Source organism: Lolium perenne, chromosome 2 (genome assembly GCF_019359855.2).
Source record: "Lolium perenne isolate Kyuss_39 chromosome 2, Kyuss_2.0, whole genome shotgun sequence".
NCBI lineage: Eukaryota > Viridiplantae > Streptophyta > Magnoliopsida > Poales > Poaceae > Lolium > Lolium perenne.
This window is the reverse complement of record NC_067245.2, coordinates 78,364,494-78,378,295: the sequence shown is the minus strand read 5'-3', so window position 1 is coordinate 78,378,295 and position 13,802 is coordinate 78,364,494. Positions and strand designations below refer to the sequence as shown.

The 13,802-nt window shown below is 43.1% G+C and overlaps 1 protein-coding gene across 1 annotated transcript; it reads right to left on the bottom strand.

Moving 5' to 3' along the window:
• Positions 1–11,248: 11,248 nt before the first annotated feature.
• On the bottom strand, positions 11,249–12,048 carry LOC127333034 (uncharacterized). Its single transcript, XM_051359353.2, has one exon. It carries the CDS (start codon positions 11,912–11,914, stop codon positions 11,573–11,575), a length of 342 nt encoding a protein of 113 aa, XP_051215313.1. The 5' UTR covers positions 11,915–12,048; the 3' UTR covers positions 11,249–11,572.
• Positions 12,049–13,802: the final 1,754 nt, after the last annotated feature.

Here is a 13,802-nt window from a genome sequence, read left to right as displayed (position 1 = left end):
TCCAGAACGTCGTCTGGGCGCGCTCACCGCGTGCCTGGCACGTTCTGGGCGTGTCTGGGCACGCTTCGTTCGGCCAATGCCGTGGTCACGCGAGCTCGGGCCGTGCTGCGTGATGATCAGGGAGGTCAGGAGAGTCTACTGGACATGTTGATCGAGAGAGGGGAGGGCCAGAGAGAATGAGTGCAAGTGTGGGTGGCATGCACACGGCATGGATAGTTTAGGGCTTTTCCATGCTTAAATCAGCAAGAGAAAGGACGTGTAGAGGTGCAGGGGTGTAGAGGGGTGATGATCATGCATGATCATGCAAGATTTAGGCCAAAATCTGTTGTGTAAAAGCATGTCTCCCATTTTCCATTTGTTGCCTGCAAGGTGTTCGGGATAATGGCCGCATGAAACTTCTTTTCAAAATTTGAAATTCTTTTTGGTGCACTTCATTTATATAAATAGAGAAAGGGATTTGTGGTGGTGGTGGTCAATTTGACAAAGATTTGTAAGTTTTCAAATTTGGGGTTATCTTCACATAATTTCAAAGTCTCCACTTGTCACCTCTCTACTGGTCAACCTGGTCAACATCAGCAGAGATGGTCAACATGAAAGTTGTTGACCTTGACATGGTCTTGGATGACATGGCAATAGTTGACCAAGTTTAGTTGAAGAAAAGTCAAAGCCAGAGGGGTAAAGAGGGGATCATGTTAAAAATCACACAAATGACCATCATCACATGTGAGATGGTTTCAAGTTTTGCTTTGATTTGATTTTGGTTTCTTTGATGCAATTGTGTTTATTTATCATATATAAGAGTTTTACAAACAATAGATCAAGCAATGGTGGCCTTGGTTGAAGATTTGCAAATTTGGCTAAGTGTATGTGAGTGAATTTTGGGGATTTTCTCCCTATTTGATTTCTCTCCATTTGAGTTGACTTTTGTTGACTCTAATGTCGTTCTTATTAGTTTAGAAAAAATTTCCAACCATTGAAACCAATTCAAATGGTCTTGTTCAAAGATTTGCAAAAATGGCCATAACACATAAGAGGTGATGTGTCATATTTCATTAAACTTGTAAATTGTTGATCTTGCTTTACTTGGGCATGGGTTAGGGTCAATTTAGTGTTATATTTGGTTGAAAGATGGTTTCACATCAAGTGGTCAAGGTTTATAGTCATAGGTCAAAGTTTGGTGAAATGGCTATGTGTCACATATGCCTCTATGCATATGTTGCATTTGGTTTTCAATTTGACTTGGCTTGACCCAATTGGTGTGGTTGAGTGTTGAAATGGTATAGAGGAGTGATCCAACCATTCACCACATGTCTTAGGGTCAAGATTCTTAAATTCACATATTTGCTATTTTACTCTCATATGCCTCTATGGCATTTTTAGTTTCTTTTTTATTTTCTTTTGTTTCAACTTGGATTTGATTTGATAAGTACTAGGTAAGGTGTATGAAGGTTTTCCAAACCTCTAAGCAAAGTAGAAAAGCATAGGGTAAAGATTTATACATATAGCCATAGGCACATATACCTTTTTCTTATTTAATTTCCTTTTATTTTATTTTAACTTGGGTGATGAAAAGAGGGGTGAGGTTTAGGGTTTAAGATTATTTCAAACTACTATAACAAGCAATCATGGCAATAGCACAAGAATTAAACAAGGTCACTATGGATCATACTTAATTTAATAAAAGTTTTTGTTGGTTCCAAAATTTGGAACTAGGGAAATTCATTGGTTTTGTTTTAAATTTTTGGGATGTTACATATCTGTAATGCTATATGTTGTGTTTGTCGGGATCCGATGGATAGAGAATACTATGTTATGTTGATTATCAATCTATTACTTATGTGTTGTTTATGATCTTGCATGTTCTCCGTTATTAGTAGAGGCTCTGGCCAAGTTTTTGCTCTTAACTCCAAGAGGGAGTATTTATGCTCGATAGTGGGTTCATGCCTCCATTAAATCTGGGACAGTGACAGAAAGTTCTAAGGTTGTGGATGTGCTGTTGCCACTAGGGATAAAACATTGATGCTATGCCCGAGGATGTAGTTATTGATTACATTACGCACCATACTTAATGCAATTGTCTGTTGTTTGCAACTTAATACTGGAAGGGTTTGGATGATAACCTGAAGGTGGACTTTTTAGGCATAGATGCATGCTGGATAGCGGTCTATGTACTTTGTCGTAATGCCCAATTAAATCTCACTATACTTATCATATCATGTATGTGCATTGTCATGCCCTCTCTATTTGTCAATTGCCCGACTGTAATTTGTTCACCCAACATGCTATTTATCTTATGGGAGAGACACCTCTAGTGAACTGTGGACCCCGGTCCTATTCTTTACATCGAATACAATCTACTGCAATACTTGTTCTTTACTATTTTCTGCAAACAATCATCATCCACACTATACATCTAATCCTTTGTTACAGCAAGCCGGTGAGATTGACAACCTCACTGTTTCGTTGGGGCAAAGTACTTTGGTTGTGTTGTGCAGGTTCCACGTTGGCGCCGGAATCCCTGGTGTTGCGCTGCACTACATCCCGCCGCCATCAACCTTCAACGTGCTTCTTGGCTCCTCCTGGTTCGATAAACCTTGGTTTCTTTCTGCGGGAAAACTTGCTACTGTCTGCATCACACCTTCCTCTTGGGGTTCCTAACGGACGTGTCGATTGCACGCATCAGGCTACAAGAGCACCTCAATGCCGGAGTTAACAAGCTCCACAACATTCGATGTTCATATTTAAATAACCTTAGAGTGCACAATAGATCATTGCAATTTAGACCGAGAACTAACATAGCGCACACACTGTCACCATTACACTATGAAAGGGGGAATAGATCACATCAATACTATCATAGTAATAGTTAACTCCATAATCTACAAGAGATTACAATCATAACCTACGCCAAGTACTACATGATGCACACACTGTCACCATTACATCATGAAGGAGGAATAGACTACTTTAATAACATCACTAGAGTAGCACATAGATGATATTCAACTAGATCACAAAGCTCATGATCACATAAAGATCACATGGGAGAGAGAGATGAACCACATAGCTACCGGTACAGCCCTTAGCCTCGAGGGAGAACTACTCCCTCCTCATCATGGGAGACAGCAGCGGCGATGAAGATGGCGGTGGTGTCGATGGAGATGCCTTCCGGGGGCAATTCCCCGTCCCGGCGGCGTGCCGGAACAGAGACTTCTGTCCCCCGAATCTTAGCTTCGCGATGGCGGCGGCTCTGGAACTTTTCTCGTATCGTGGCTTATTCTTTTAGGGTTTTCGCGACGGAGTCCTTAAGTAGGTGGAAGGGCAGCCTCGGAGGGGCCCTGGTGGGACCACACACTAGGGGGACGTGCCCCACCCCTTGGCCGCGCCGCCCTGGCGTGTGGGGCCCCCCTGGCTCCCCTCTGGTCTCTCTCCGGTGTTCTGGAAGCTTCGTGGAAAAATAAGATACTGGGCTTTGATTTCGTCCAATTCCGAGAATATTTCCTTACTAGGATTTCTGAAACCAAAAACAGCAGAAAACAGGAACTGGCACTTCGGCATCTCGTCAATAGGTTAGTTCCGGAAAACGCATCAAGACGATATAAAGTGTGAACAAAACATGTAGGTATTGTCATAAAACAAGCATGGAACATAAGAAATTATAGATACGTTTGAGACGTATCATTTAGTACTTGGGTTGACAACTCAGAAGTTGTAAGGTGATATAGGAAAATAAAATTGAACCTCATGTTCATCCGGATTCATTCCACTAATGACATCGGGGGCTATGCCGCTCAATTTGAAAAATAAAAAAGTCTCCATTCTGGCACTGGGGTCCTTTATCCCCATTCTTTTTGATGTGCTTCTATATGTGCTAACATTGACGATTAGAAAGGAGTGTGAGAATAATGGTTTGTTGAAAGAGGTTTAAGAGAGTTGGTTGAAGGTGGAGTAATCATGTTACGACACGAGGATGAAACAGTTTTTATGTTGAAGACATCTTGCACTTTGCTAGGAATTTGAAGTTCATGTTATATTTCTTTGAACAGTTACTTGGGGTAAAATTTAATTTACATTAAAGTGACCAGTTTTGTTTTGGTAGATCTAAGGATCTTTACTATTATATTGCAGTTGGGGATGGTGTGCACTTTGACATCAAACATTGAAGAAGTCCTAACCGTTGATCACCCACAAAAACTGTCATTCAACATCTGACTCATATGTTTGGTATCCTCACAGGTCCTTCCACGAAGAACACTCAGTAAAAGGGAAGATATAGTCTATTTCTAATAGGTAATCAAATCACGTCAATTACTGCAAACAGAATTTTAGTTGATTTGGAAAGCTATAACGTCAATCACAAGACCATTGCCTTTTCTTTCCACGATCATTAAAAAAGGGTACAAGTCCATCTTCCTTTTCCCCCGATAAACGCATTCCAAATCTCGCTCGATCCCTTCCTATCTCCTGCTGCCACGGCAGGAGATGTACATGGAATAGCTTTTCTCCTCCCCTCCTCCGACGAGCGCCACTTACGCTCCGCCTCCGGTCCCAGATGTTGCCGAGCACAATTAGCAGATGGAAGCTGAAAAAAGAGCTATATATTTGATGATGCAGTCCCCGCGCTCACTCGACAAGGTCTAGGCGGCAACGTTAGGGTTTGCCTCCTCGATCAGTTCTGGCTTGACTTCTATGATTAATTTCAGTTGTTGGTCTAGATTGTAGAAGTCGCGAACGACATGACCTGATGAGGACATCCCTACCTCACTACTACCTCCGTCATTACAAGTTGAAGATGATCCTGCTGTGAAGCTCAAGTCCAATGAAGTTAGGATTGGACCAATGACACGAGCCCGTGCGAAGCTACTTAAACAACATGTGAACTTGTTCCTAAGTGATACTTTGATCGATGAGAACTTTATGCTGCCTAAGTCGTATTACTTATGTATGATCAGGTATGAAGAAGAAGCAAGCATCGCACGAGGAGGAGAGAAGTAGCTGGACAAGAAGATGGACGTGAAGCTGGACATGGAGTTGGACAAGAAGACATCCCATGGACGCGCGAGGGAGGAGAGGGAGGCATGCACGAGAGGAGGAGATGTTCAGGCCGGCGCCCAGCCCGGTCAACCGGCCGTGACGCCGGGTCGCCCGGCCCCAGGCCCGGTCCAACCGGCTCCCACGCCGGATCAGCCCGGTCCAAACCGGGTCCCACGCTTGTGCCAGCCGGGGCGTATCCAGTAAGCCTAGACGCCCGCCCGGTCACCATCCGGTCCCTGACCCGGTCCAAACCGGACCGGCCGGTCCCAGGCCCGGTCGACCGGCCCCCAGGCCGGCCGAACCCGAGTCTGTCTCGACCAGATCTATTCTAGGTCGGTTTTTTTGTATTTTTTCGACCTGAGGTCGTCCTGAACCCCTACATAAGTGCCCAGGACGCCCCCAAAGTAGCTTTAGACCACGTTTAAGATAAACCCTAGTTCTTAGTTATTTGCTATGCAAAACTATTGAATCCCTACACCATATTGATTGATTTGGTATAGATCTGAAAGTCTTGTGTGATCTATTGTTCCATTGGGATTTAGAAGGTTGCAACTTACCATTTCGTGGTCGGCGGCTACGTGCGCAAGTGTGTGGAGTTGCGAATATCTTGCAGGGTTGAGAGCTGTTGCATTGGCGACAGGGACCAATCGAGAGATCTCGTTGCGTCATACAAGTTATCAGCCACTTCATCAAGTTACCTCCGCTGCAATCACCCCGTGATCATCATCACCACCATTGCTTACTGAGAAGATCGAGCCACCCCTTATCTTGACCAACAAGCCACTTATTTAATCTTTTGAGTTTGGTCGTCATCTCAAAAAAAGAAGGATCAGCTCATGGACGACCATGGTGGGCGTAGCGTCAGCGACCCGCACAACTGCGAGGAGGAGCAACTCGTGGACGGCTGATGCAAGCGCAACGTCCACGGATAGCGCCACAGTGAGGTGAAAGGACTCGTGCGGCTTCCTGGCATTCGCCCTGACAAGCGAGGCGCGACCGAAGGACCCGAGAGCGGCAAGGACTAGATGGAGCACCAGCTCCCTCGAGCCGGCGGTGGAAGGCCACAGAGGACGCGGCTTTACCATCCCGTTCGGGGGCGAGCATAAGTGACTCGTAGTCTGCCACGGCGAGCACGGTGGCGATGAGGACTCCGTCCCAGCAAGGCGGTTTTTCCCTCACTCGCCAACATAGATTTGGCCCCATATTTTTTCACAACTGCGCCATCAAACTCCTCTCCTCGATCCACCCATGCTCGCCTCATCGCTCTCCAATCTCCCCTCCCCGGTAAGATCGCCAATCTCGTGGAGTTGGAATTGGCACACTATCCAAGAGATTGGGGAGGTGGCACTGGCAATCTGGATTGAGGGAGCTTGGTGACCTGCTGCATTGAGGATGTGTGGAGCGGGCAGCAGGGGCAAACGATCCACCATCTCCAACGTGATTTGATTGGTTCAATCTCTTTCACCTCCACGACTGGTATGACACATTCTTTCCAAGCCTATTTAGAAGATTGATCATCAATTTAAAGTTTCCTATATTCTTCCATCTGTCTTCAATGTGCATTTTTTATGCAGGACAAAATGGTCAATTCATAGCCAAATAATTTCCTTAAAAAATCTCATAAGTCATAAACACAAATGTATGAGAAGATCGCCTAGGAATATGAAAGTTGCAGGCCATGTCTGAATTACTGATGTAAGTACATTCAGACTTTCTTTGGATGATCCTAGGAATTTTAAATTAGGACATACTTAGCTTAATGTGTATAACTCGCACTATTTGACTGTAATCTGATGAAGTAATCATGAGGTCGACCTTTTGTGAGCTGTGTATTTGCCTGTTATTAGTTCAAATAATTATGAGGTTAGCTGGTTTGTGAGCTCTCTATTTACCTATAATTAGATGAAATAATTACGAGGTTGACCTCTTGCAAAAATATTTAGTACCCTGCTAAATTTTATCCTTTTTTGTATTTTCCGCACACTAATTGTTATGGAGGCAGAATGATACAAACGACTGCGCTATCCATTTCATCCTTTTGGAAGTCCCAAAGTTGATGGGTGCCCTGTATTTTATGTTAATTGTGCTTAATATTTATAACCATTTTTTGTTTGTGAATTTGGCTTATGTGACATACCCATTGGTTTTGATGATTGTGGATTTATTTGTTTGGTTGTATACCTGCGTAAGGTAATGAGTATCATTTGCTTGCAAGAGCGATGAAGCAAGATAAGGAAAAACATATCTTCATGGTCTTGGAGCAGGAAAGTGCTAGACCTTTTACGTGACATCCTCTTTTGCGCGTACACGTGTTCTTCTCCTTTGTTAAAAGCCAAAATAAGATGTCATCTTATGAAGTAAGGAGCTCCTTGTCTAAGGTTTCAAGTACTTGCCAGACTGATTAAATGTCACATATTTTACTCTATTAATAAGCACTGGTGACACTACACAAGTGTATGGCACACACCATAGTTCTTCATGGGTATATAGATTATGAAAAACTCTTAACATCAACAATTGGGAAAAATCGTTACAAATTGATGGTTGATTAATTTCTAATTTGCAGAGTGGTTGTTTAATAATCCGGTGCTTTATGCTATACTGCGATGAACAAGGGTGTGAACTTTATGTGATGAAGACAAGGCTATGCCGCATTCGATTATGATGATGGCACATAAACTATACACGAACTACATCGCAGAATGAATGGAAATAGGTGAATATGTGATATTAATCATTCATGTTAGACAAGATAAGTATTATACCACCAACACAATAAAGGTGGAAATTTTTTAATGCATTTTTTTGTGTCTTGACAAATTAACTCATCGTGGTACTGATAATACCTCTACAAGAGAGTTATATTTAGATAAAACGAAATGACTTCCAAAAGGTCAATCATGTTCCCTTCGTGAATCAAACTATGCACATTTGGACAAACATGAAACATCACATAGTGCATATTACCCCAATTAATTTGTCACCATCTTATCTTAGCAAACATTGTTTGCGGATCCATCGACTTGAAGCACTGCCGGATGAGCTTGCGCCATCTAGACCCTGGTTGTCTAGATAACTTAGCATGCCCAATCGAAAGCGTCGGGTCATCAATGCCCTAAGGACATCTTCATCGCCCTTCTGTCTAATGCTAGAATTGATGGTTTGATGCTATCAGTCTAATCTGGTGGCACCATGCATTGGAAGTACCGAGCAAATAATAGATTGCTTGATCTTGTCTTGCCTGGTAGAAGAACAAGTATAAAATGGCCGCACCAACACTAAATTTTTCGTCCAAGAATTGAGAAAATTTCAATGATCACACAAATTCTTATACATGTTACATATGTTTTGTTAAATGCACATAGTTTAGTGTGATAATGGTAGAACTTTTGAACATGTTAAAGAAAAAATTGGTAGTTTATATGAGTCCTCATCTCGAGAATTTACTATTAACCCAAACCTTGAGTCTCTAAGAATATAGATAACAGAGGAGAATGTTGTTCATGTATCGTGTTACCCTTCATTATGAATACTCCCTCTACCTAGATATAAGGTGTATAGTTTTTGGCTCGGAAATTAAAGAATGCATTTGGAGGAAAAAATACACCAAGTTTGGGCGGAATTACCCCTAAACAATTGACATGAAAAATAGAGGAGTTTGCAAGATAGAAGGAAACACAATTAAATGCCTTAAAAAAATGTCCACACAAGTTATGCAACGAAATAGACCTTATATTCTGATTTTTTTTCTCAAAAAACAATACACCTTACATCTAAGAAACGGACCGAGTATTAAATATCCTCCCAAAAACAAGACAATAATTGGTGCATATTTTCTAGAGTCTATAAGCACATATTGTATGTACCAACACAAAGTGGAGTAACAAGATATTGAAGAGAAAACACAAAGGATGTACAAAAGGAGAAGAAAAACCAGAGAAATGCACATGTACAAAGTTACGAACACAAAGTGGTCATCAAGAATTGTTTTCACTATGGTTGCTATGTACAAAGTTGATTTATGGAAGCTTCGAAGAGTTTCACAGGAGTTGCACGTGAGTTATGTTTTGCCCATTTGAAAATCAATGTTTCACAGAGGTTTCACACACGGCATAAATCCATGTGGATAATGTTTTCTATATGTGTGTATATTTTTGTGCATTTTATATTAGTGTGCGATATTATGTGGATGAAGTTTTTATATGAGACCGTGGCAACGCACGGGCATTCAACTAGTAAAAGTAATGACTATGCTTCCCTTTTCCTCTGTGTAGAGGAAAAGTCCGTTTCAGGTACCTAGCTAGGTGTGCCTTTGAATTAAGTTAGGTTGTGGAAGCAACACTAACATTACCACTCAGAGTTAAGCTAATTAATCTAGGATAACCTTTCATAAAGGATCCACTACCTAACTACTAATATTTTCCCCATTATCAGTAACTTCCCTTCATTAACTCCTCCCAAAAATGAGATTGGTCACGCTTCAATTTACAGTTAGCAAGAAAATTATCGTGAACATATTTACCTCTAAGGATACTCTGCCATATCCCCTCACTAATTTCTAATTTCCACAATCATTTTGTTAACAACATTGATTCATAACCTCTAAATCTACCACACCTAAACCACCTTATTCTTTAGGCTTACAGATTTTTATCAAATCTAACTATATTATCTTTCCTAACTCCTTCATCTTGCTAGAAAAACAATCTCTTCACAAAGAACCTAAATCTTTTAGCATGAAATTTAGGCAGTTTAAACATAGATATCATAAAGAAAGGAATTACTTAGACAGTAGTTAATTAAACAAGCCTACCCACATAAGAATTATGCCTACCCTTCCATATATGCATGTCTTTTCTTTTCTATTTTCTCTTCCGTCTCACTCCAATCAAGATCTATCTTTTAGGAAGGGTGGGGTAGGATTAGATTTAGAAGGGTTTTGTGGGATGAAACTGCGGAAATGTGGAGACAGTTGCAGCGTGAGTGTGATGGGGTTAAACTAAATGGTGTAAATGGTTCTCTTAGGTGGATATCACTTAATTTGGTCGATTTTTCGCCCATTATATGTATCTATCTTTGAAAGTAGCTCAACTGAAATGGGCACCCAGGAAAATGTGGTTCATTACAATTCTCCTAAACATTAAAGTTTTTCTTTGGCTTGCTTTTAAGAATAGTATTTTGACTAAGGGTAACTTGCTACACATAGGATGGAAGGATAAATATGCTAAATGCATGTTCTGTGACTTTAGGGGTAGCTTTAGGGGTTGTTGCCACTATATGGACCATTTGGAAAGTCAGGAATTCTGCTGTGTTTGACAATGTTTCACTAATGATCCTTTCAGTGTTGTGTGCAAGATCTCATACTGATTATCTAATTGGGCCTGTTTGCAGAAGGTAAACGAGCGTCAGCCTCCAGTCGCCACGGCATTTCTGTTGTCTAGGTTGGCGCATGAAGCTTTCACCGGGCATCCGGGATGGGCACCTTCCAAGAGGAGAATTGTAAGCTATGTTTTTGGTGGTGTTTTCAGAGAGAAGTTGGAGTTGTGTGTTGTTGTGGGAAGGAAAATCCCCTAAAAACGATGTATGTTGCGGTTTTGTGATGGCTTTTGTGGAGCTATTGATGCTATGTTTTTTTTAGGTCTGTATTGGTTTGCGGAAGGAATAGATGTTGGTGACAAACTTAGAGCTTGTAGGTGTTATGGTGTGGGGTGTTGTGCTATGTGGGAGTTTGTTTGAACCTAGACTTTGTTTATTGGTTTCATTTTAATAAAATCGAAAGCCTGGAGCTCCTTAAGTAAAAAAAAATATCTCGGGTTAGCCCCTGGATAATTTACTTCACCCTGCAGATCATATTTACATACATCTATGACCATCACTATCCACCAGTAATGGGATGATTAAGGACCCGGCGTATCTGATTATCTGTCATCGTGTCCGGCCTCTCTCATTATCGAGTACTCTTTGTCACCAAACAAAGCTAAAATGGGGGTCCCATAACTGAACTATCAAGTCAAGAGCACAACTGTACACACCACATCCGAGAGCCACATTTCCGGTGCGTCGCTTATTATCTTTCTGTACTTGCTGAGTTCCTCTGTCCTTGCAGGCTTGCACTCCATGGTACTGTATGTGAGATGATTTTTGTTCGAGCTCTCGGCAGAAATTAAGGACCAAACGATCCAACCATATACCGGTAGATAATGACAATGTACGCTGGCGATGGCAAAGCTCAATTCATAATTCATCAACTTACAAGGGGACTGAAAAGCACAATGCTAGCATCAACAAACCAAGCGAGATACGTATGTGATGGATGCTTCCTACATATGCATCCACCCATACTCCATAAACACACACACACTCACTCAATCAAACACCAAAACGCCGTCGGCGCACGCAGTCGCAGATACAATGCATGCGACATGCATGGCCATGTAGCAGCTATTTTATTGTAGCAAACACACGCTAATTAAGAGGAAAATGATTTACAGCAGGCTAGCTAGCTAGCTAGCTACCGATCGATGGATGGCCGGCTCGATCATGGAGACTCGGAACCGGGGCGGAAGGGGTTGGGCACCTCGAAGCCGGGGTTGGGCACCCAGGTGTCGTCGGCACCGGGGAGGAACTGCCCGTTGGCGGCGGCCGGGATGCTGTGGTCCAGCCCGCCGAGGTCCGGCCTGTAGTGGGTGCCCAGCTCGTACCGCCCGATCCCCGGGATCAGCACCGTCCCCTCCTGGAACGTCTCCGGCCGCTTCACCGTGTCCGCCGCCGCGGCCACAGGCTTCTCCGCCGGGACACCTCGCGCCGCCGAGCCCAGCTGGGCGAAGCACGCCGCGGCCACTAGGACCGCGAGGATCAGCCGAGACGCCGACTTGGCCATGCCGATCGTCGATCGGGTCACTAGCTAGGTGTGATGGCGGCTAGTTGGTAGAGCTAGCGAGTGAGTGAGCTTTGCTAGCTGCTGTCCCGATCGCTGGCTGTTGCTTTCGTTGTGGTGGATGGTGATCGCCACGGCGAGCTTATATAGAGCGCGCGGAATCGAGCCTAGTGGCGCGCCGCGGGATGGAATGGGAGAGAAAAGGCGGTGCGTTCAATTCTCCCATGGATCGCACGTCACGACGTTGGTACCAACTTCCCGCCACGCCGAGCCGCGCGTGCGTTATTGCGAGTGCAAGTGAGATCGCAGCCGGCCGGCCGGGTGAGCGGGGAACGGCCGTGTGACCGTGGACGACGGGCAAAGTCGACGCGGCGGTGGAGTTGGTTGCCGATCGACGGGGACCCTTCGAAGTTATTGATTATGCCCAGGTTCCAACTACTCTCTCCTGCTCTTTAAGCGCCGGCTGCGATCGACCATGGAGGTGCCTACTTATTTCCTCTCCATTTGCCCCCAATTCTCGGTTGGTTCTCCAACTAGTCGTCTAGTCGGTACGTAAATTAAGTGATAGAGACTCGCCGGACAAACTTTTCTCTGTCTACTCCATTTTTGTTGCTTTATAGTTCTGGTACTAAGATCACTAGATTGACACCGATAAAACTGTTGTTGAGCAGGTGTGCTCACTACACACCCATACTAGTATAAATTTGCCTTTTTTTGTATCTCACAAAATATACTTATATAGTAGGGACTTTAAACTTTTCTGGTTACAGAAACATTACAACTAGAATTGACGAAAAACATTTTCTGATTTTTTTTGAGTAACTAATTTTTTCGAATATTTAAAATTTTAAAAAAATTAATTAAATATTTTTATAATGTCATAAAATCCCTGAACTATTCTCCTACATTCTATATCAGATGTTTCAATAAACTGCAAAGTTCCAAGTTCAACTGTTGTATGGTGTGAGAGATACAAAAAAAAAAGTTGTTTCAGAGGGAAAAAAATACTAGCACGGATCTTGATGCTCCTATGAACATCCCAGATGTTGGTGTGCATTGCGCACCTGCTCAGAAAAACTTCTCTCGATTGACATTACTTAATTTGTCTAGCAAGTTTAATTATTCAAATCCCCCTATTTGAATAGAACTTATTACCTATTACATGCATGTATTTATACTAACATAGCACAAAATGCATAGATCGGTAGTATCTTTTTTTTCAGATAGAAAAACATGTTTACCCCTTTTTTTCTTCTAGAAACATCTACTCCTCTTTGAAGCCCATAGGAGTAGTACATGATGGACGCATTCATGATGGTGAATTGTCAAAACCATTAATGGTAAACCGGCTCCTGCCCAGTGCATGCACACCAGTGAACTAGTAGCAGCAAACAGATGAATATACTGCTCTGCAGGTACTTCATGGATCTGTGGACCTGTCAGTTAAAACTGGAAGCTTCGAATCTCGTTTCTGTTTCCTCGATCGCCAGGCAATTCGGTCGGTCGACCCCAACGTTAGTTGAGGCGTTGAAAGGGATACGGGTACAGGTACTGCCTTCTACCCACTCCAGGCTAGCAGCAGTACCAGGGGTGCCTACTCCATAGAGGAGTCATGGCGTACATAGAAGTGCCTGCAGATCGACTTGTTGCAATCAGCGCCTGCAGCCACGAGCTCTGCCGAGGCCTGCTCTATGAACAATGACAACTAGGCACGGAGCGAGGTAACCAACAAGTGCGGCCATAACCAGCATTGATTCGGCACGATGCTCAGCTCAACTGAATCATGCATGGAGCCACATGCGTGGTGAATGTTGCCATGTTGATGTTGGCCATGCCAGCCACACACGAAACTGTAATGTTGGAACTCGATCTTCCTTGGTCGTGGACCAGT

Excerpts from the sequence above, each read along its gene's own strand:
- LOC127333034 (XM_051359353.2), bottom strand. The coding sequence starts at position 11,914 with ATGGCCAAGTCGGCGTCTCGGCTGATCCTCGCGGTCCTAGTGGCCGCG.